The sequence below is a fragment of the Pezoporus flaviventris genome, unplaced genomic scaffold (genome assembly GCF_033815535.1).
Source record: "Pezoporus flaviventris isolate CSIRO_AGI_PZ_B2104156 unplaced genomic scaffold, CSIRO_AGI_Pfla_v1 ptg000036l, whole genome shotgun sequence".
Lineage (NCBI taxonomy): Eukaryota > Metazoa > Chordata > Aves > Psittaciformes > Psittacidae > Pezoporus > Pezoporus flaviventris.
In genome coordinates, this window is record NW_026892584.1 from 32313724 (window position 1) to 32336263 (window position 22540).

Below are 22540 nucleotides of genomic sequence, written 5' to 3' on the forward strand. Positions count from 1 at the left end.
TAACTACAACTTACTAAGATTTAAAAAAAAAAAAAACACCAAACCCCAAACTATCAATATGTATTTTTAAAAATTTATTCCAAATTCTATCCAAAGATGCCCAAGCAAGATGCTTCAAGTCAGTGGGAACCAGGCTGTTTCACATGAAGACTGAATTTTAACTGGTAGGTGAGCTGCATACAAGTCTATATCTACAATTTAACTTCAGAATATTAAATAATAAACTAAAACAATGTATTAATTCAAAATAATGAAATAAATGTTACCAAGTGACTCTCCTCTATTTCTTTTATATGTAATATATGAAAGGAACTCCTGGATAATTTGCAATTGAATATTTCTAAGTAACATGATGTGCCCACCTCAGGACTTAAGATACTTTATGCATACAGAATTGTTCCTTTTTGACTCCACAAATGTTTTGCAATGGAATTTACATTAAATGTTCATCTCTTTGAATTAATCTGGCTTAAAGAGATTCATCCTGCAGTCAATACTTTGAAAAATTCCAATGGATCTAAGTATTCACTGTAGCACGAGGACGACAAGGTTCAGGTTTTATCAAATTAATAAAACACATCACATCTATCACACTCCTCACATTCATGCTAGCGAGGAACACACCTAAAATGTGAAGTGCACAAAGTTATTTTAAGAAAGAACAATACTAACCTAAACACAACAGGAGGACGACCATTTTTGTGTTTCACAAAGATACCATCAAGACACGCTCCAATGAATATGTCACTTCCTTGGCTGTCCTGTATGAAGTTGCAAAATATTATGCAAATACAGAAAAAAGTCTTTGAAAGAAAAGTTACATGAGAAGAAACTGCTTTAACAATTCTGGGGGAGAAAAAGGGAGGTGTGGTTTAGGGTTTTATTTCTTTTTGGCAGGAAGTAACCCCTTTTACATAGGGGAAAAAGGAACTGAGACAACGATTAAAGCCCTGTTTACCTTTGCAGGATAGGTCTCTTCACCGTAGCCTTCCATTCTCTCTACTTCTTGCATGTATAGCATTTCTGCATCAGGAGGAGTAAGGCCTCTACAAATGGAAATAACAATCAGCTAGTACTGTCAGTAAGAAAAAATCACCTTTGTTCTACTCTGACTGACACTGTCAAAAGCTAGAAAAGCATCCACAAGACATTCAGGCAACCCTCTATCATGCTATTTTTATCTATCCCAAAGGCTGATATATTTGTCTCAGCTGTTACACTTTGATTCTAGCAACCTCTTTATCTCAGGCATTTCTAGGGGTAAATGGCAACAAAGATCAGTTAAAATTATAATCTCTGCTTATGGCAGACAAGTATCACATTCTTCTTGACATCCATCATTGTCACCAGATTTTATCACTGTATCAGACTGATTTTTCTGGGGCATGTGTTCAGGACCTGAATTTCTCCTATTGCAGTATACATGTTAAGTACCAAGACAAAGTTTGATGCTTCACATCTCAGGAAGGAGAATCTCATTTTTTAAATGCTGAGTTTTAGCTATAATGGTTTGAAAACATGAGAAGATCTGTAGGTAAAGGTAATTTGGTAATTTTTTTTTCAATTAGACCACTTGGCAAAGATAGTTTTCTCACAGACTTACAGTAGTGTCACAGGGATTAAAAACTTGTTTCCCTGCCTACCTCAGCTGATCTCACAAAAGACATTAGGTCTGTCTGCAAAATGTCGTCATGCTGATTCTTACGTCTCTCAATACTTTTTCAATCATCAACCTCTGTTTCTTCACTTTTTCCTAATGTTATGCAGATTAAGTTTTCTTTGCTGAACCTTAACCATACAATCTTCTTACGAAAGTATTTCAAGGATAAACAGATCCGAAATTTTCAAACTACTCTTTTAAAACAACACAGGAAGAAATAATCAGTATTACTCACATAATCACAAACATTTTTTTCACTGATGAGTTGACAACAGAGAATTTACTTTCCTTTGTCTTGAACTACTGCATCTTAGCTACTTTTTATTTTAGATCATAAGCATTCTGGAACAATAACTGTCTCCATATTTCTACTGCCATCAGTATCTGCCAATGTTGTTTATCAAGGAACATGCTTACTGGGGTCACAACTTCCTGTAACAAGTTTCAGAAACATGCAGATGAAGCCATACTATTCAACTGTGTCTGTATTCTTAATTTTCAAGCAGAATCCTCTCGTTTATTTTACCGGTCATTCTGTTCTCCTTTCACTTTCATTCAGCAAGAAAAAAAACAAACTGTAATTTTAATAGAGGCGTATCAGTGAAAAACTCATTTAAATGGGACGTGAAATTACTCCAACTAATTCCCAATGTCCTGAGCTACTGAAGTAATCACATCAAAATTAAGTAATGAAGAGTGTTAGAAATGTTACCTGTACTTCTGATGTAGCAAGGCAACTTTCTGTGTTGCTTCTTCCAGTATTTTTTCTTCTTGTAGCCAACCCTTAAGGTAAGATAGTATTTACAGAGTGAAATACAAAAGTTCTACAAAATTAAGTTTAGTTATAGTTTCTTGACACTGGCAAGACATCCCTCCACTTTAATCCTGTAGCTTAAATGCTGTAATATGCACACAAACAAAACCAAAATGTGCAAGTACTGTTTTGAAGTTTTACTCACTTTCCCATCTCCACCCCAACCTTTTTTTCAGTGTAACAATGAAACTAAAAAGAACTTGTAGCATCTTTGCTTCTGTGTAATATGACTCACTCCAGTCTCAAACAAAAGCTTTCCTGAGTTGGACAATCTAGGGAGCAGTAAGGTGGATGGATTATGGAGTCTTTAATAATAACTTGCATTTACCAATCTAAAGAAAGATTTAAATTTATCAATTTAAGAATTTATATTTATCAATTTAAAGTAAGTACTTACCACTGGAAACAAAGCGTATCTTTGTAGGAACTCCTGAGATTCATACTGATCATAGTCTCCAAAATCAGCTAAAAAATAAAAAAATTCTTGGATTCAAACATTTGTAATAAAATGATTGAATACCCAATTAATTGCAGCAGGATCTCCAAGTAGCAAATCTCCATCCTACTGAACTATGATTTGAAATCAAAACAATGCAACAAACTAACCAGTAATGTTTATGATGAGGAAATCTAAAAACACATCCCATCTTTTACCCTTGTTCTGAAAAACTGATAAGGTTTCTTGTGGACAGGAAAGGAGAAATGATAAAAAAATCAGAGTGTTGCTCCAAGTTTCTTAGTTCCTTGGGGTTTTAATTGTTTAATTGTTTAATCCCAGAGTGGTTGAGGATGGAAGGGGCCTTTGGAGGTCTAGCCCTAAGCAAGGTCAGCTACAGCACACTGCCTCAAAGCTTTCTCTGGTCAAGTTTTGAATACATCAGATGGAAATTTCACAGCTTCTCTGAGCAACCTGTTTCCAGTGTCTCACCACTCTCACAACAGAAAACTTTTCTCACATTTAGACAGAATTTAATATATTTCATCTTGCACCCACTGCCTGAGAAAAGTCTGGCTCCACCTTCTTTACTCCCTCCTGTCAGATACTTAAATTACTTGCAGAATAGTGCCAATACACTGCTGCACTCAAAGCACTGCACAGAGGCACAGAAAGTGGGACCTAGAAGCCTTCCCAGACTCTGGGGCTTAATAACAGGTTTGATTTTAATAACATTTTTGAATTTGTGTCATGCCAAATGGCATCCCAAAGAATTTGCCTCTTTTTCTATTTCCAGGAAAAAGCTAACCAGTGCTTCAAAGAAGAGAAATAAAGCAGTCTAAATTGTAAAAGCTATGTACCAGTCTCACAGGAGAAACTGTGAAACAGCAGTCAGTATGGAACAGCTGCTTCCAGAAATATAAACACAAACCCCAAGAGTACAGATCCATCCATAACAGTATAATTTTAGAGACATTAGGAACCAAATTTGTATTCAGGATTAACAATTAATATGCAAGTTATTTGCGATGAAAGGGGAGGACTTGTGACATGCTACACCAACACAGCACTTGAGATATAGCAGTGTTTAGAATTAGCCTATGATAATTATTTAAAATATGGATTATTCTTGAAGTGAGTTCACCTGAAACAGCAAACAACTGCTTTTGTTTGTTCACCAGCTCAAATTAACCCACCTACCTCGTATAAGTGACTGCTGTCATTGGAGCACACTAATTTACCTGTGCTTTTTCTGACTTGTTTTTTCACTGCTTTATAATCACACACACTTTCTCCCTTACACGAGACTGAAAAGGAATATGAAAGCTAAAGGGATAAATATTTTCCATCTGGAAACAGGATTATATTGGAACATTTTTATAAACAACTCACTGAGCAGAGAGACATTTACACTGTCCAAAGATATGGAAATAACAAAGCAAGATTTTGTCAGTTGAAAACCATTATATCCTGTCTTAGATTAAAAAGATTCACAAATTCATTAAACAGATGCATTATACAAACAAGGTACTAACACAGTTCACCATACTCTACTGGTAACCACATTTTCAAAAAGCATAGACATCATATTTAATGTGATACTACCAACAAATGTAATAAAAAAAAAAAAACCCAAGTCACACATACTGCCAATGATTTTAAGTCCCCTTCAATTTTTGGCAGATTTACATCTGCTGTTAGATGTACGGCAATGGCAATTGCTGTGTAGCAATATACAAACACTATGCAAAGCTGCTGCCATTAAAAAAACTTTTATTTTGAGAGATTTAAGATCTAACAAGCATGTCAGCAGGGAATACGAGACATGACCAATGCAGATAGACTTAGAACTGGTGGCTCTCTGGTGTCTATTGTATCCCATCTGACTCCAGTCAGGAAAAATAAAGCGGCTATTTTCATGTAGCTATCACAGAAATGGGTCTTCAGGAGCTATTTGAACACAGAAATTGTTAACAGTCTTGCATACTAACTTGAAATAATCTTACACGCTAGGATACTTGGGAGAAAATGTGGAGATACAAGTACATTCAAGTTTGATTTAGCAAAGCATGTTTGTTTCTTTTGTTACCATGTCAGAATAAAGCATCTTTATTAACAGAATCAGATGAAAGGTCTGTAAGCAGACAACTGAAGTCTTTGCCCCCAAAGGAACTCTAATGTCTAATTCAAACCCAACTCCATGTTAGACACCCAGGCACACCTCTGAGGGCTGCACAGAAATGCCACAAGTTCAGGCCCACTGATCCCACTGTTCCCCCTCTTCAGCATATGCAAGGAAGTTCTAAGGAGTAAGTATTTTGTAACTTATGGAATTCAGTCTTTAAGTGATAAACAGAAAAACTGCAATAGAAAATACATCTGCAAAGCTTCTAATGCAGCGTTAGCTAGTTAGCACAACTTACCCTGAACAGCTAAACCAGCCAGATGTATTGCTTGTTCCAGCGTGCAAGGAATGTTGCCCTCCAAGATATCTTTCTTTAATTGCAAATAATACTGATACCTACACAAGAAAAAAAGAAAAAGCTAATACAGTCTGCTTAATTTAAAGAGAATGCAGATAAACATGCCTGCATTTCCTATTCCTCTCTGCATTTCCCAGTTTCTGTGGAGGGCAATCTTCCTCACCATTTGGACCCTTCACAGTCTTTGTTAGCTACTCCCTTAGCTTTCATACATCATTGCAGAATCAAATACTGCTACCTCTTGAAACAAAGAATCTCCACAATTTCTACCTACTACCATACCCTAATATTGTTTTATTATTTTTACCTCTTCTTTAGCATTTTTATTATCTCCTCTTTACAATGTTCATCACACTGGTGTTGTTCAATGCACTGCTGCTGTACTGCTGCATTCCCTTTTAACAGATCCGACATTGCACATCCCTTCAATCACAATAGCAGCTTTCATTTCTGCATTACAACTTCCAAGTACATTTTGTTCTTACTTTCAAGACGCCTTTTTTTTTTCCTTTAATCTGACCTTTTCCTGGGTCATCTCTTGTATGTGCAACCACTACTAGGTGTACCATTTGTCCACACACTGAACCACTAGTTTCTTGAATTCTTCTGCCTCTCTCAGCCACCCGCAAAACACCCTATTTTGAGCCTAAAACACCTCAAAATGCCATTATAACACACACTTTGCCAAGAAGGACATTTGTCTTCAATAAGTCTAGTTTTAAAAGCTGCTTAACTTCCTCATATTGTACATTAACTCTTGTGAAGTAAGGCTTTAATACCAAGAACATGGAAGCATTCAGGGATTAGAATAGTCAGGTGAACTACACACAGATTTGCATCAGGCTAAAACGCAACTTTCTTCCCTCACTATCTAACCAGCCTTTTAAATAAGGTGACAATTTATAAATATTAGCTAGAGTCTTCTGGATCCTGCTACAAAAGAGCAGTATGCTGTATGACAGTAGTTAACATCCTTATACAACGCACACAAGAACAGCTGGGCCTAAACCCAGGCCTTAGAAAAAAGGGAAGGAAAAAGCCACCACATATCGAGGCATTTGGTGAAATAAATCTTCCCGGTCCAGCAGTAGAACATAAGCTCCATCCATAGAACTGTTATTAAAAGTTAATATGCAGATGAATAATCTTGACACTACCTTGTGATAGTACAAATACCATCCCTTTTGTTCATTTCCATTTCCTGGTATACATTAAACAAAATTTGCTTCAACATGCTCAATCTCCTTTATATTGAAAAGGCATGAAAAAACCCCACTGACTTCTGAAACTAATCCAGACTCTCACTATGGGAAATCAAAGCAAGTGCCATTCTCTAGGACTTCAATATAAGGCTGGCAAATGAATTCTTCCCTTCTACATGGCAACACACTGCAAAACTGCTATTAAAGCTCCAGCATAAACATTAAATTCTTTAATGCCAGAGAAGAATATGCAAGGTCTTTCCAGCAATGTAGTATTCAATGCAACACAACATGTATCTTACTGCAATGCATTCTAGCATACCAACAAGCAGAGAATCTGAACCAAAGACTAAAAAAAAGAAGACAAAAGAATTATTTTTTAAGCCAGTAAAATTGCTGAGAGAAAGCTCCCACACTTAGCACTTTTCTAGAAAGAAAATATTAACACAGGAATTACACATAAGAAAGAACCCTAAAGCTGTGAGGCACTGAGCAACACATTAAAGCACCATCGTCTGCATGAAAAGGCTTACCTCCCTGAAAAACTTTCATACCACAATTACTGGGAAAGGTCTCTGGAAAGGTATTCTAGCACCAGAGTATATAAAGACAGTTTCATGTAACCACAGAATAAATTACGCTGGAAAGGACCTCAGTGATCACCTGGTTCAACTCCTCACTCAGAGTAGGACCAGCTTGAAGTTACCAGCTTGAATGGGTTAATTAACACAAACAGAGATTTCTGAAATAACAAATATATGATTGTAATCCAGTTTGTACTCATTTGCCTGTTAAAAAAAAATAACTAAATCAGAAAAACTATACACATTAAGGTCACTACAAGCCAATGTATAGGCCCATAGGAATAACAGGCTACTATATGCTCAATTTCACTTCCCCCCTGCAGTCAGCACCACTTCTGTGATGTTCCCCGAATTCACCGTAGAAATGGACATATGATATCAAAGCTAACATCCATCCTTATTGCCCAGTGATAAACAAAGAAAAAAAAATATATCACAAACTGAAACTTAGGCTGTAGTCTGCCAATGTACTGAAAGTACATAAAGTACTGAAAGCAAAATAGAGGCAAGAACAGCTAAATTAAATGCTGCTTTGTGCAGCATGGATTTCCCCAAAAGCAACAGATGGCTCTTCAAAACACCACCACCAAAAAAAAAACAAAAAAAAACCAACTCCAAAGACAAACATACAGGGAGGAAAACAATTAAAAGTCTAATCATACAAGTATTGCTGAAAAAAGCCTATTACTGAAACAGTTTCCAATACCTTTCTAAGATCACATATTTTAAATATTCAAAGGGGAATTAAATACACAGTTTGAACATAAATTCTGCCTAAAGTAATAATTTTCACTTCTGTAGAGAGGTGTGTGGGGGAAGCAGGCAATTTTTAAATTTGCCAAATATTTCAAAATGTTGAAAGCAAAACTACAGACACATGTATGAAGTTTACCTGGTAATCTCCTGCTGAAGCTGAGAAACAGTAGGCACATAGAACACTACTCCGAAATACACAGTCGGCTCTAAGGCATATTTGTCCAGCTGCTTTTTCAGAGGCTTGTCCAAATCTACCCATCTGCGCTGATTCTGCTTATTATAATACCACAGACTGAAATACGTAATCTGAAAAAGAGGCATTTCAATGATGAAAAACAGTTAATATTAACATAGTAGATAAAATATATTGCATGAAAGTCTTGCTACTTAGAAATATAGGTTTTAAAACACAAATTCTATGGGGGTTTGAAAACTCAGAGAACTGGAGAGACATTTAATATCACAAGCAGACTACTTTCAGATAAGCAATCCATGTACACAAGGTCCCCCACCTAAAAGATTACCAAACTTATTATTTATTTGCAAACAGTCCCTGACCCTGTTGTGGCAACTCACAGGTATTAGTAATAAGCATTTATGTGTGACAGAAAAACTAAAGGAAGTGAGGAAGGCAAATAAAAAATGACATTGAACAGTGTGAGAGCAAAGAATGGCTTCGCTGGGGCACTGGCAAGTAGGCTCACATGGGATGCCGAAGGACAAAAGAGCACGTGACAGCCGGTCAGTCAAAGACAAGCTCATTAAAGTACATGTATGGCTCATCCCATGAGCAAGATGATGTCCAGACGCAGCAGCAAGCTTCCTTGCCTGAGCAAGCAACTCTTCACCAAGCCAAAACCAGAATACAGTATGTACTGGAACAGACTGCCCAAAGAGGCTAAGGAATGTCCATCCCTGGAATGTCAAACTCCCACTGGACAACATCTTGAGCTACACAACCTAACTTTGATTAGATTTCTGAGAAGAAGTTTGGACCAGAATATTTTTCTATCACTTCTAACCTAACATTTTTCATTTTTATCACTCATAACCTAGATTTTCCTAACACTACAGAGCCACTCAAATTTAAATTTCTCTGCTGTGTTTAAACTGATTAAAATCTGCTCCTGAAATATTCATTTCACTCAGTTCTGGACCAGCAAACAGATATGGACTGGAAAATACTCCTGTCATTATCATAGCAAAACTAGAAATTGTAATTACAAGGTTATTAATTGAGGGAGGGAGATAAGGGAATGCTATGAATTACCAATTGCATCTGTAGGCATTTACATGAGAATTCTCCAAGTCCTTCCTAAATCATCATACACAGAAATGGTAGAAAGATGAACACCTTTAACCCAACACTTCATATATTATCAGATGTTTTTAACTTATACAAAATAAAGCTATCAAGGATAAAGTTTTATAAAACAAATGACTGTTCATCATAGTGATTTTTTTATATCAATAATTTCTATTAGTTAGACTTGGGAAAACTGTCTACCTAGCAAACAAAGTATTTACTGTTGTTTTTCAAAAAGCTCTAGCATTTTAATGCTTCATGGAGCACAGATCTGAAATTCACTTGGGAGCAACAGCTGGTAGTAAAGGCCACTTTAGTACTTTCTTGTGAAAACTTGCCTATATACACACATCTGTAAAAATCATGTATATACATCCTCTTACTTTATAGTCTGAACAGGATGAAGAGTCAACCCTTATGTCCTTCTTGCTATTCCTTACAGCTCCAACAGGCTGACTAGGCGTGTAACCACGGCATAGGCAGATATGCCACATCCCAAGCTTCAGGGACAGCAGTGAAGTCAGTGCTCTGTATCAGCACAGATCATAAAATAATTGTGGGCACAAATAAATCAAGGTTTAGCATAAAATAAATAAAGGCTTTTATTCCATAAAAACATTTTCTCTGCTAAATTATCAAAACTGAGAAATTGGAGCCAACTGTAATGCACCATGTTCTTTTGATGTTGCATACTGGCAAAATGTACTACTTTGCCACTCTCTAATTCAGTATCAACAGAGTTTTAAGTGATTGTTGGCAGGTTTTGGTGTTTTTTTCATCCAATATTAAAAAAAAATAAAAATCCTCTAAATTAAAATTACTGTTCCCATGTAATCACAAAAAAAGTACTCAGAAGATATAAAAAAAAAATCTTAGGATGAAATCTGCCCATTTACCCTTAATATAGACTCCCTTCTGCAAACTCTAAAACAGATAAAAAGGCAGGCTGTAATACAAAAATTGAATTGAAATAGAACCACTCACAGAAGAAAAAAAAAATACAGTTTTTTGGTATAGTGGGAGATAGGACAAGGGCTACTGGCTTTAAACTAGAAGAGGGTAGACTGATATCTGGAGAAAAGGCAGAATGCTGATATATACAAAATAGTTTCATGCTTGAGAAAGCTTAAAAATCACCATATAGAAACAGACTGTATCCCCACATTGCGGAGTTCTCTTGTAAATCAAATCCTACAAACCAAATTTTTCACAGATGGACACTTTGTGGTCTTCACTTCTGACTTCTGAAACCAAGGGTCAAATTTAAGAAGTCATAAATACTTCCAGTTTCAAGAGGATAAGGAATATGGCTTTGTATACAAATACTAGAAACAACACTGTTTTCTAAATTTCTCAGTTTAAGTGCATTAAGTTTGCTGATACCTTGGACAACATTTGCTTTTATTTCTGTGCTTCAATCTGCCAACCATAAGATGTAGTGTGCGTTAATCCCCAGCACCTAACAAAGATATTGAGAAGATAGTATCTTAAGATTCCACAAAATGTTAGGAACTGTAACAGGAGCACCAAATAGGCTCCATTGCTAAAGAAATACTATGTTAACTGTAACATCACACACTAAAAAGGATAAAATGTACCAAATGACTAGTCCTCAATCTTTCCTCAGACTGAATGAGGAAAGGAATGCATGCAAAAAGTTATATTTCTTTTTCATTACAAGACTGTTACCATCATGTGCACAATCACAGCAGCCAAAGTCAGACTGTGATGCCGACATTCTGTAACTTCCAAGTGTTACAAATGTAATGTATATATAAGGCAAGATGGTAAAATAAATTACAGGACAAAAAAAATTAAAAAAAAAAAAACAGTTGATCTATATGCCATGAGCTATTTGATCTCACTTGCTAGGAAGAGCTCAAAAATGAAAGCCTATTGTGCTGTCCCAGCCCACCTGCCCAACAGGTTAACTGCATCAGCCCTGGGCTGAGCGCGACCCAAAATGCTGAACCACAACTTTCTGGGTGAGTGCAGAGGCCATGGCAGAGACTGAAACTTCAGAGAAACAGCTACAGAACCACAGAAGCACATCAACAAAGCTGAAAGACCCTCTGAACCCTCCTGGTTCTATACCCTGAAGTCTAAACTGATGTAGAGCCTATTGTTAAGGCATGATGATCATCTGCACTGGCCTGTTTCTTTAAAAGGCTTTTTCTTGCCTACACACAGCACAGTAATTACTGGCACAACAGACTAAGAAAAATGTTTCTGCATATTAAAATATTCTCTGGAATCCAACACATCTTTAAATAAGATTTTTCTGCCACAGTATTTTCCCTTACGAACTCCCCCAGTCTGGACCATCAAAAATAAAATGAAAGGCAAGCAAAACACTGTGGACCAAAGCCTGTCTTCTGACTTCTATGCAAACCTTTTACTTGACTTCAAGGGCAGAATTTGATCCTGTGAGTTTTCAGAGGAGCTTATGCACCCTGGAATATTCGCACTGATTAAAATAGAATCCATTTTTATTCATTGCTAAAACATTTTATTATTAGCAGCTCAGGACAACACCCAATGCTAAAAAGAATGTCATGACATAATTCTTAAAATATGTTAAGCTGTTAACACTGCTTTGAGGTTCATTTATTTTAGTGACTTATTCATGACCCAACCCCTCCAAAGAAAATCAAATAGAAATAAAAAGAGCATATAATTTCTGCACAGTTACTTTCTATCTAGCTGCTTTCTGTCACTATAGACAGGAATAGTAAGTATTTTTTGCATGAAAGTTTAAGAGTCATCAAGAACATAAAAGTACCAAAAGGCCAACACAAGTTTGGTGGGCATGGCGTGATTTCATCTATGAAATAAACCAGACTTCCTAAGCTAAGCACAGGAGCTTCATTAGGTATGAACACCACAAAACTATGTTACTGTAGGCAGCTATATCACATCTTTCAGCATGATGTGAGAGTCAGAGAAACAGGACTGATCAGTCCTAAGAGGCTAAAGTAAAATCTTACTGTGGACTTCAACTGCCTAAAAGCAAGGTATAGAGAAGACAGAGACAGACTCTTCTTGGAAGTGCTTACTGCAAGTATGAGAAGCACTGGGCACAAGCTGCAACATGGGAAATTCCAATTAGACCAGGAAGAAATTCACAAGACTAGACAAACAGTGGAATAGGTAGTCCAAGAAGGTGCCAAATCTCTGTTTTAGGAGGCACTCAAACTCACCCAGGCAATCCCTGAGCCAACTGATCCAAGGTGGCCTCTCTGAGCAGAAGGTGGGATCATACAACCCTCAGAGGTCCCTTACAACTCAAAATATTATGTGATTCTATGTCATTATAGAATCAGTGCTGATAAACAACTGGCTCAGAAATTCTTGGATGTGAATTAAATAACACCTTTTTTAAAAACAGTGTTATCTTTTACAAACCCATTAAAAACTGAACTTTAAATCTTTGAATTTTCATCAATTTTCACATTCATTGAGCATAGTTTACTGTTCCTCATCTGCTCTGAAATTTAAAATTGAACCACTGAGATAGTCCTTCTTTCCTATACCAACTGCCTCATATTAGTTAGCTACAACTAAGTGCTGCATTTTGGTTTGTTTTCCTCAATGTGGATTAGCATCATCCCTAATATAATTCCATTTTAACTCTAATCTAAATATAATTTGTATGTATCAGTTATTCTGATTAGCGGTATAAAATAAAATGTTTTAATATAGGATCTCAGGGTCTATTTTGGTCACAGTTTACACTATCCAGAAATGAAATAAAAATGACAAACGTATACACGAGATATAAAATATATGTAACCTTCTCACTTGAACTTAACAGCACCTATTATGATCCTCAAACTCGACTGTGCCTCTTTTTTTTTTTGAAAGTATTATATAAAGAAAAAGTTATGTTCTATAGGATTATGAGAAAACCCTACTGTGTTGTGGATCTTAAAAAAAAAAAAAGGAAAAAGGAAAAGGAAAAAGAGAAGAAGAGAAAAAGAAAAAGAAAAAGGAAAAGGAAAAAGAGAAGAAGAGAAAAAGAAAAAGAAAAAGAAAAAGAAAAAGAAAAAGAAAAAGAAAAAGAAAAAGAAAAAGAAAAAGAAAAAGAAAAAGAAAAAGAAAAAGAAAAAGAAAAAGAAAAAGAAAAAGAAAAAGAAAAAGAAAAAAAAGATCGTTCTCTATAAAACTTCAAACTAAAGGTAAAGAAAACCGTGACTGCTTTTTGCGTATGGAAGCAGGGAGTACACACAGACTTTACTACACATTCCCCAAGGCATAGCAATGTTTAAAGTTTACTTCAAACTTGTGTATTTCCCAGCTAATTTCCATATCCTATATTATTAATCTTACAGAGCATCTCTCAGGTTACAAATAGAATAGTTAATAGAATTGTTTTCAAATTGTTAATAAAGTGCTTTTTAATTAATGCAATCTGCCACCTGCCTCAAGGGTGCAGTGACCTGAGGAATCACCATCCTAAAACGTGAGGCAAGAAATAAAAAAAAAATTAAACAATAACAGGGTTTACAGAATAATACAATTAAAATACATTTTCAGGCTTTTCCTCTTTCACACTGATACATGCAAATAAAACAAGCCACAAGGCTCTGCTATACAGAAGTGCTAGAAACACCTCATTACCAAAGGATAAGCACCACAGCTGGACTTACAAAATCCCAGTTAGCCCAAGGGCTCCACTGTGTTTAGCCTTATTATATGCTTAGATACAAAACAGCTCCTGCCATCAGGATATCACAGTTTAAATAAACTGCATGCAGAAGAACTGGGTCAGTAATTCCATAATGTGCACAACTGCCAGATACCAAGTGAAAGCTTTATCCTAAACCCAATGTTAAGAACTACAGGAGACAAGAAGCCTTGAAAATTCTCCAGAAACTCCACTCTTATCACAGCAGACAACCTCCTCCACAAATCTTCCCAATCTCTAGGGGAGAAAGGATTTGGAGAATCCTGGACTGGCCAGTGTACAAGATCCAAGACTTCCTGAAAGTGGTGAAAAAAAAAAAAAACATGAGCCTTGCCAGGTACCAGTCACTGAGTGGAAAGTTACGCTCCTCTACATACTACAAAAAAACAATTCTTCTTCCAGAAAAAGGAGGACTGCTGGCTAGCCCCAAAAAACCCTCTCCCTTTTCCCCATCTTGAAGCTACTCACTTTAGGGTACTTTTGCTTACACTGTTTTTATTGTTTGAGTACTGACAAGATCTTCAACTGTAGCTGCTACAGGGAGTATTCAGCAGGGTAGTTATATGAATACAGAAAGAAGTCTGTCTTAAGTCTTTGTTCTTTCATAATGGAAACTTTTTCCCAACACACATGCACAATTATTTTGTCCTAACTACTTCAATATAGGTTTCCTAAATGCTATTTAAATGAAACAGTTGCCAACTATAGCTTATAGCAAAACAGCATGGATATGAAATAAACCAAATGAATACTTTGCCAGATAATCTGACACATTCTAATGTATTCAAATCAAAACATTGCACAAATCACAATACACTGTTTTACACCCTGCAAATGTCTTGAATAAATGGTCTTTGGACAGGCAAGGCAGATTCTATTCATCAGTACATTGACAAAGGTAAAGTATCTAATTTACAAGCTGAAGAGCAATACCTTCACAGTGCACAGAAAACATTGTATCTAATACACATTTTAACCTCTTGCAGAAACAACTCAGTTATCAGCATGACCAAGACATGTAGAAACATACTTTTTCTAAAAAACATGTTACTTTTTCCTCACCACTGCCCAAGACTCCAAGAAGGATGGACTCGAATATCTGCTTTTGACTCATGCCTTACACAGCACTGACACTGAAAGGAGTACCATGTTCCCATTCATCAGAAGCTTAAATTCTCATTGCTTTACAACAGGAAAAAGCAAAATTTCAAAATGGTCAAAAAATACTGAACAATAAACTGATATCTTTGCTTCAGAAGAAAACCTCTTCTGTCAAAGTTAGTACAGAACTGCACAGCGATATACAGACATTGTGAAAATGAAAAAACAGAATTATGTGGTACATTCAAATTTTGACCTAAAAAAAAAAAAAAAAAAAAAAAAAAAAGCCAAAGAAATGAGGGTCAAGGCGTCCTAGTTGCCAGTAGTGCCTTCATGAAAAAAACCTTAATTTTGTGCTTCTTGGTGCAATACAACCTCACGCAAATCCTACACCTACTGGAATAGCATTTTTCCTTCAGAAAAAGGAAGAACTACAATAATTGCACTGAGGTGATTACTGATTTTTGGCTGACTGCTTTGTCTTTCAATATATCTTGGTTCATAAATAACAATTACAGCACACTTATAATTATAATGCATGTTTTATATGGAGTCAAGTTTGCTTTTTAATAAGGTATTTTTATCTTTTAAATTAATTAGATTGCACACTGAAGGTCTAGTATTTTTATATACTATATATATACACTATATATGTTTATATACTATACATATATACTATATATATCCATGACAATTTCTCCTTTTCTAACTTGAAGGAAAATTTAGTTCAGAGAGGCAAGCATAGCAGCTCAAGTATGGGCACTGCTTCTCCTTTTCTTTCTCTGAAGATTAGCTAAAATTGCGTCAGACTTTAACAAAGGGCATAAACATAATTATGTTAGTGATCCTTCTGTCATGACTTGGCCCAACATTTATCTGCCAGTCAATATGTTTACTGATACATATACACGTAAGAATATTTATGGTTGCACTTGATCTTATTTTAAAAACTCTTTACATATGCAAAACACACATTTAAGAAACCACGACACTGAATTAAAGGCATTTTTTTGTGTTTTCTCCAAACAGCAGCTGGTATTTTAGAAGTTTTACAGCATAGTTCAAGCATTGCTGAAGCACTGTTTCAGAACTTCAAAGTTATTCAGGCTCCGGATAACCTTGATTCCTTCTTCCCTATTCATGTCCAAAACAAACACAGGAACTTGCATATGCACAATACATACTCTTCACAGAAGTTCCCTACCAGTAGTTCTTGTACTCAAGCCCAAATCTCTACACGGTAAAGGCAGTTAAGTTAGAGACTGCTTGTACACATCTGTAGTATTTGCCCCTTCTTTCTGGTTTAGAAGTGTTATCAGAGAACAAATAAAAGAAGATCCAGCAAGAGAAGCAGATCCTTTGTAACATCTCCTGCCAAACATCCTATAGCTGTATTAACATTGAAGAAAAAAATCTGTATGTTCAAGTATTTCATTTGTATACTTATGCCCTAGATGCAAGATGAGCAGTGTTGCACATACTTTTTAAGGTAGTTAACAACCAGGGCTCTCAGCAGTTTTTCAGAACTTGTAATTCCAGAATGGTTTTCTGCAACAAATACAGATTTCTGCATAAATCAAGTTTGGTTATAGTTCTCTCACAGGATAAAAGACAGGCTGTGCGAACACAGGGTAAGTAACTTATGTTCCCTCTTCCCTTTGGCTTCTTTCCCCAGTTCTTCAGTTTAAGAGAGCTGGATTGCATACCCGCTGCTGATGAGTCACATTCTGGGAATACCAGATGTTGTTCTTAGTTTAATGCATTCATTTCACTTTTCTGTAAAGTTTACCATTCAGTAAAAAACTAAAATTGGCAACATACTTAGGACTTCCTAAACCCTAACAATGTGTCCGTAACAGCACAGGTCTTTTAAATTGAGAAAAATCAAACAAAAACTAGTGCTTGGACACACAACTCTAATATAAGACTACTCATTTACACAGTGATCTGTTAAAGCAATTACATTAAAGATATCACAGCATTAAAAACAAGCCATTCAATTCACTGTCCAAATTCAGTAATTGCAGACTACATCAGACAGAATGTGATATTCACTCTTTTTTAGCATTCAATGTGTAAAAAGGTAGAGATTCCACTCAAACCTCATGCAGTAAACTGCTCTGGAGGTGCACGAGAACTGCATGTCATAACTGTGTATCCCATATACAGTAATCTGAAACTGGTGCCTTGGCGTTCCTAACTGCGTTAAGTCTCGGTATTCAAATAAGCAGTCACACTTTCATGTCTAACACTTTGAATTCACACTTATAAGGATGCTTAGTGCATTAACAGTATGCAACATCTTAAAGAAAGTACTTAGTATTTTACAGTGTCAAGGTCTAATGATGTTTCCACAGATTGAAGCACAGTGATGAGTAGATTTTTCTTTCCAAAATCTTTCTACTAAGCAAGCAGTCTGGAATGATCCATTATCTGCCTGGTAAATCTGGCTATTTAAAGGCAGAACAACATTTTTTGAATGCAAGCTCTGGAAAGTAATTTATATTCCTATTTTCCATTCCCTTTTATTGCAACACATTTTCCTGCCAAAATAATCCATGCAAGAATGCATGACTGAAGGTATCTGCTCAGAGTTCAATAGTGTACTGTCAACTCCCTCAGTCTGATGTATGACTCTTAATTGAGAGAACTGCCATCTTTATTTCTTTTTTTTTTAACAGATTTTTAGAAGTAGCTCCAAAGGAAAAAGATAATGAAGAATAGCTGAAAATGCTTGCATCTCTAATGCTCTGTGACTAGTTCAATGAAAGCTAGCAGTCATCATTGAGGAAGACAAAGCCTTTGCGTTCTACAAACCAAATATAGCTACAATTCTTTACCTTCTGTTGACTTTGCAGGGACACCTGAAACTGGATAGGTAATATTGACAAACACCATTCACACAACAGTAACTGAATGCTAAATCTATGATATCTGATGTGTTCTAAACAAGCACTAAGGCTATGACAGTAGTTAGATCCTCCCTTTGCTAGAAGGAGCAAGATGAAATAAAGAAGTCATACCATTGTCCAACATTGCATTTTTTCCAAAATAAATATACACTAAAAGAAAATACTTGGAGAATCCACAGGAATGCATATTGGGACTGAAAAACAAACACTTATAGATTAATAGATTCAAACAGGAAAAAAAAAATCTGAAAACTGACTACATATAATACTTTCTACTAAGAAATCCTACAGTAACCATGCTGTTTGCAGTAATAAATACTTGCAGGAGTGAGTCCTAAATTTACTTGTACAATATCTGAGCAAAGTTTCAAAGTTGAAACTTGCAGTTTCTTGACAATGTCAAGAAATGTCAATGCCAGTGTCAAGAAATGTCAATGTCAAGCAGTTGCTTGACAATGAAAAAATAACATTTCAAAAAAACATAGTTATTAGACAGTAAGTATTCTCATGACGACTCTTCTTTTGGTTACCTAAGTCTAGGGTTTCCATCCTGTATTTGAATCCCATATTCAAAACACTACTATGTAACAGACCACATAACACAACAAAAGCATCTTTTTCAGCAACACTAAGCTTTTATTACAAGTTTTCTTCCTCCAGACCACCAAAAGTGCACATGCTGTCACAGTTTAATGACTACAAAATGAACTAAATCTTTTGAGACTCTAGTGGGAAATGTCAGTTTACAAAGGATCAAGAGCATTGAACTACTGCAATCAAATCCACCTGTGCTTAACAAAACTATAAAACAATGACATTGGTTGGTAATCTGTGTAGATTCCTATAAGCAACATTTTGCAACAGAACATTTTAGAAGTAATTCACTCAATACAGATGTATAAAGAATCACTAAATGTGTGGGAGAAGAGTAAATTTCACTTGCAAAAGGATCCTTCAAAATACCAAGCAAGGAATTTGGGGGGGGGGGGGGGGGGGGGGGATGGGGGATGTTACACAGATTCATATAGATTGAATTGGTGGAAACCATATTTCCTCATGAGGCCACCATTCAATCTAAATGATCATATGCTTGCTCTAAGGCAGTTTCTGCAAACATGTTTGTGGTATTTGAACAAGTAATACAAACAGTTGATCACTGGTACGCTTATCACATTTTGTGCTTTAGGTTCTTTTCACAGCTCCAATCCATCAAGAAAGAAAAAAAAAAAAACAAAACATGCACACATCACTCTTTCATATCCTTAGCTAAAAGCTGTCTCAAGTCTTGCAGTAATTCTTAACCGTGTTGCTTAGGCAGAATATTCCTGTTCGTTGCTTTGTGGTTTTTTTTTTACAGCATTTCAGCATTGTCAGATTTAAAAACCAGTCACTTTGTTTATCACTCTAAGCTTCAATTCACTGCCATTTCTCATATGTCCTCCCCTTGGCAATTCCCTAGCTCTGTAATGTAAGTTTTACAAGTGTTTTGGAGCAATCCAAGTCCCCATCAAGACCAGAAGCTGAAGAAACAAGGGGAACACAGGGTAACTGATGCTATATCCATTGCCCCAAAGGGTAAGGATTCACCACATAGGTCATCTAGCACCAGAGACAAAAATCACACCTTCACCTTTGCTCAACAGTTTGCTTACCTCCCGCAATTCCAGTCTCTGAGCCACTGCTTCCAGACTTTCCTGGCCTGTGCTTTCCACCGATAGCGTGAACTCCACAAATTCGCTGTTGAGCAGCTGGATGCGAGCCACCAAGCAACTTTTGCTGGATACTGTGTAACGTCGAGTTCGTTTCAATTTTAACCCAAAAGGTAGAGGCATCTTCTTTCTCCCCCAGGGATGGTTTCTGATAAAAAGCTACTTCCACCAGGACCTTGAGAGGGACAAGTAGCTATCTCCTCTCAGAAGGCAAGGAGCTGTAAAGTCTCCAGAGATCAACCAGCAGCAGCGCATCCATTAAAGACAAGCAAGTTTTCCACCAAGAGACAAGTAGAAGGGGCATCCACTAAAATCCTAGTAAGGGGCAAAAGAGAAAGAGAGTAAATACAAGAATCAGAAACAACAGTTTGACTGAAAGGCGTATGGTAACATGGGAAAATTAACATGTATTTTTTTTTAAATCTAAATAATCAGTCTACTTCTCCAAAATGCAGAGCTGTTTGCATTCAAATAATGAAATAAGCACCAGAGTTTCTGGTTTTTCCACAAACGACACTGGTCTTTGGCAAGTTGATTCTTCTTTTTAAACTCACAGATGAATAATGAGCCTTAATCAAATGTGGCTTCAATGCCTTAAAATATGTATTTCTAAACTGATTCAGTATTTAAATGAAATACATCTATGAAGTCCGTGTTACCTAAGGTATTTCTAATACTGAACAAAGCCACTTTCTGTAACTGCAGAACTGGAAATCTGGGTTGTTTTCCAGAGCGGAGCGGCATGCAGCCTCAGCCGCTACCCCTTGGATTAAACACCAACCCAAGCCCCATAAGTGATTAAGGAAGAAAACAGAAAGGCAGGAAGAGAGGCACTAAAGCTTACACCTCAGCTGTTTCCTACCAGACAATTAAAACCCAATTCCTCTCATTTTCCCTGCATTACAGCTAGCTGCACTATTATTTTTCATGTTAAACTGCTGTATGATGCTTCAGGCTTTGCTTTGCCTTGCAAAGAGAGTATGTAAATTCTGAGAACTATTTATTTCCTAATTTTTCCTTGAAAAACATGCTTATTCCCAGTCAAAAAGCAGCCACCCATTTCTCCACCTTTGGCAAACACTCCACGCCTCCTCTCCCGCCAACTCCTCAACAGACAAGCTTCCCCCTGCTGTTTCAGGTGCTTTCTTACGGCGTGCGCCCCAGCTTAGGAAATCTGTCACTCGTACTAGCGGTGGTTTTCAGCAGCGAACGCGAAATAAAAGCATTAACTAAATACAGGGAGGGCCTGCGGAAGTAGACGAGAAGTGTGGCGAGAGCGGTCTCTACAGCGAGGCTGGGCACTGATGTGAAAGCGCTTCACACACTTAAGGTAAAGCCGCCATCGCCTGAGGTGAGGGGAAGCAATCGTGGCGAGCCTCCCCGCTGCGCCACCAGCTCCAGGTCGGGCCGGGCAGCAGGCCCCGGACGCCCTTGCAAGCACTCCCCGGCCTTCGCTGACCGAACACCGCAGGCCGCGCCCCGCGCCCGAGGAAAGCTGCCCTTCTTCCCGTCACTTGGCTGCTGCGGTCTCGGGGAGCTCCGCACCGGGACCTCTAGCGGCAGCGCCGCTATGGTAAAAGACAGCAAGGAAGCACCCCCGGTTTGTTGTGGTTTGGTTTTGTGTGTTTTCAAGGCTGGTGTGCACTAGTACCACGTTTTAAAAGGCGTAATTTGATTTCTGAAGGCTCTTAGAACTATCAGACAAAACCAAAATGAGTGGGGGAATCAGAAGAAGTAGCCTTCATAGCATACCTGTTTTTAAAAACTCAAAGGTACACCTATAAACAGATTGAGAGCCTCGTGCTACTTGTACATTTATATACACAGAAATTTAATGTTACTCAACATAACTGCAGACTCTTTAGGTTGAAAACCCTCATCAGACTCCCTAATCCCTCATAAGCAGCACAGCAAAGACAAAATGAGGCAGAAAGACACAAGGCCTAAAATAGGGAGAAAGAAGGGGCAGAATGGTTTTCCTCAATGGCATCTTTATTACCCTACTCCAGAGAATGACCGTAGCATATTTCTTGAAGACGTTTACAATAATCTGGAAGCAGATTATTCGAGTCCTTCAGAATCCCCATTCTCAACAGATACCAACTAAAATCTCAATTGAATTTAAAAAAAAACTGACCCAAATACCAACTATTTTATTTTTGGGTGCAGCTGCAGCATAAATAACAACTGATAGCAACAGGTTTCCCTGAAAAATTTAGGGATACAAAGGGAACCCTCATTTTATTACTCGCTCTGCACTTTGATCCTCCAAATCCTGCTCCCCTAGAGCAGCATTGCAGGGAATGCTCTAACAGACAGAAGGTTTTTGCTTCCTGCCCACTGCCAGCAGAAACTCACACTGGGTTAATTCCTGACAGCATAACTTTTGGCTGACTGACCTCAGCTCCCATCCACAAGACCTGTTTTTCAATATATTCTTTGCACAGTTACATACTTTCTTCAATGCTACAGCAATGAAAAGAAACAGCTCACTTGTCTTTTTGAAAGCTGCAGTCAGAAGTGCAGTCTATTTTAATCTCAGTTTTTATGTAGTACCACTGAATATGAAAGACTTTCAAACTTTTGTGCCCCCATCAGGGCCTTAGCAGTGTATTCTTAGGGCATGGAAAAAGTTAAAACATTGCTAACCAGATGCTGACCTGACAGTGAAGTTTCCAAACCCTCTAATGCTGACATGAGGGAATCTCAGACTTTCAGTTATTTGGCTATGTGGACAGGTTGCAATGGAAGCATAAAAGTAAGTTAGAGCAGAATTTTCAGAATGTGCCAGAAGCTCTCTTCAGGTTATGATCTGTTGTTTGCATTTATTGCTCTACTGAGCATTTATCCTAAATTATTTCATTTTAGCTTAGTACATGCCTGACAATCT

General features: G+C 37.1%; 1 protein-coding gene across 3 annotated transcripts in view; it reads right to left on the reverse strand.

The window, feature by feature from the left end:
• Window positions 1–22540, reverse strand: part of PTPN21 (protein tyrosine phosphatase non-receptor type 21) — a 44335-nt gene that overhangs the window by 19456 nt on the left and 2339 nt on the right. For 2 of the 3 annotated variants that reach the window (XM_061463770.1, XM_061463772.1), the window contains exons 2-8: window positions 19594–19965; window positions 8072–8241; window positions 5334–5431; window positions 2872–2939; window positions 2373–2443; window positions 959–1046; window positions 673–761 (exon numbers count right to left, since the gene is read on the reverse strand). In XM_061463770.1, coding sequence (XP_061319754.1) covers window positions 673–761; window positions 959–1046; window positions 2373–2443; window positions 2872–2939; window positions 5334–5431; window positions 8072–8241; window positions 19594–19773 — 764 coding nt within the window. In that variant the 5' untranslated portion in view covers window positions 19774–19965. Of the gene's footprint in view, window positions 1–672; window positions 762–958; window positions 1047–2372; window positions 2444–2871; window positions 2940–5333; window positions 5432–8071; window positions 8242–19593; window positions 19966–20800; window positions 21114–22540 lie in introns of those variants that run through there. The other variant, XM_061463771.1, reaches the window with a different exon arrangement.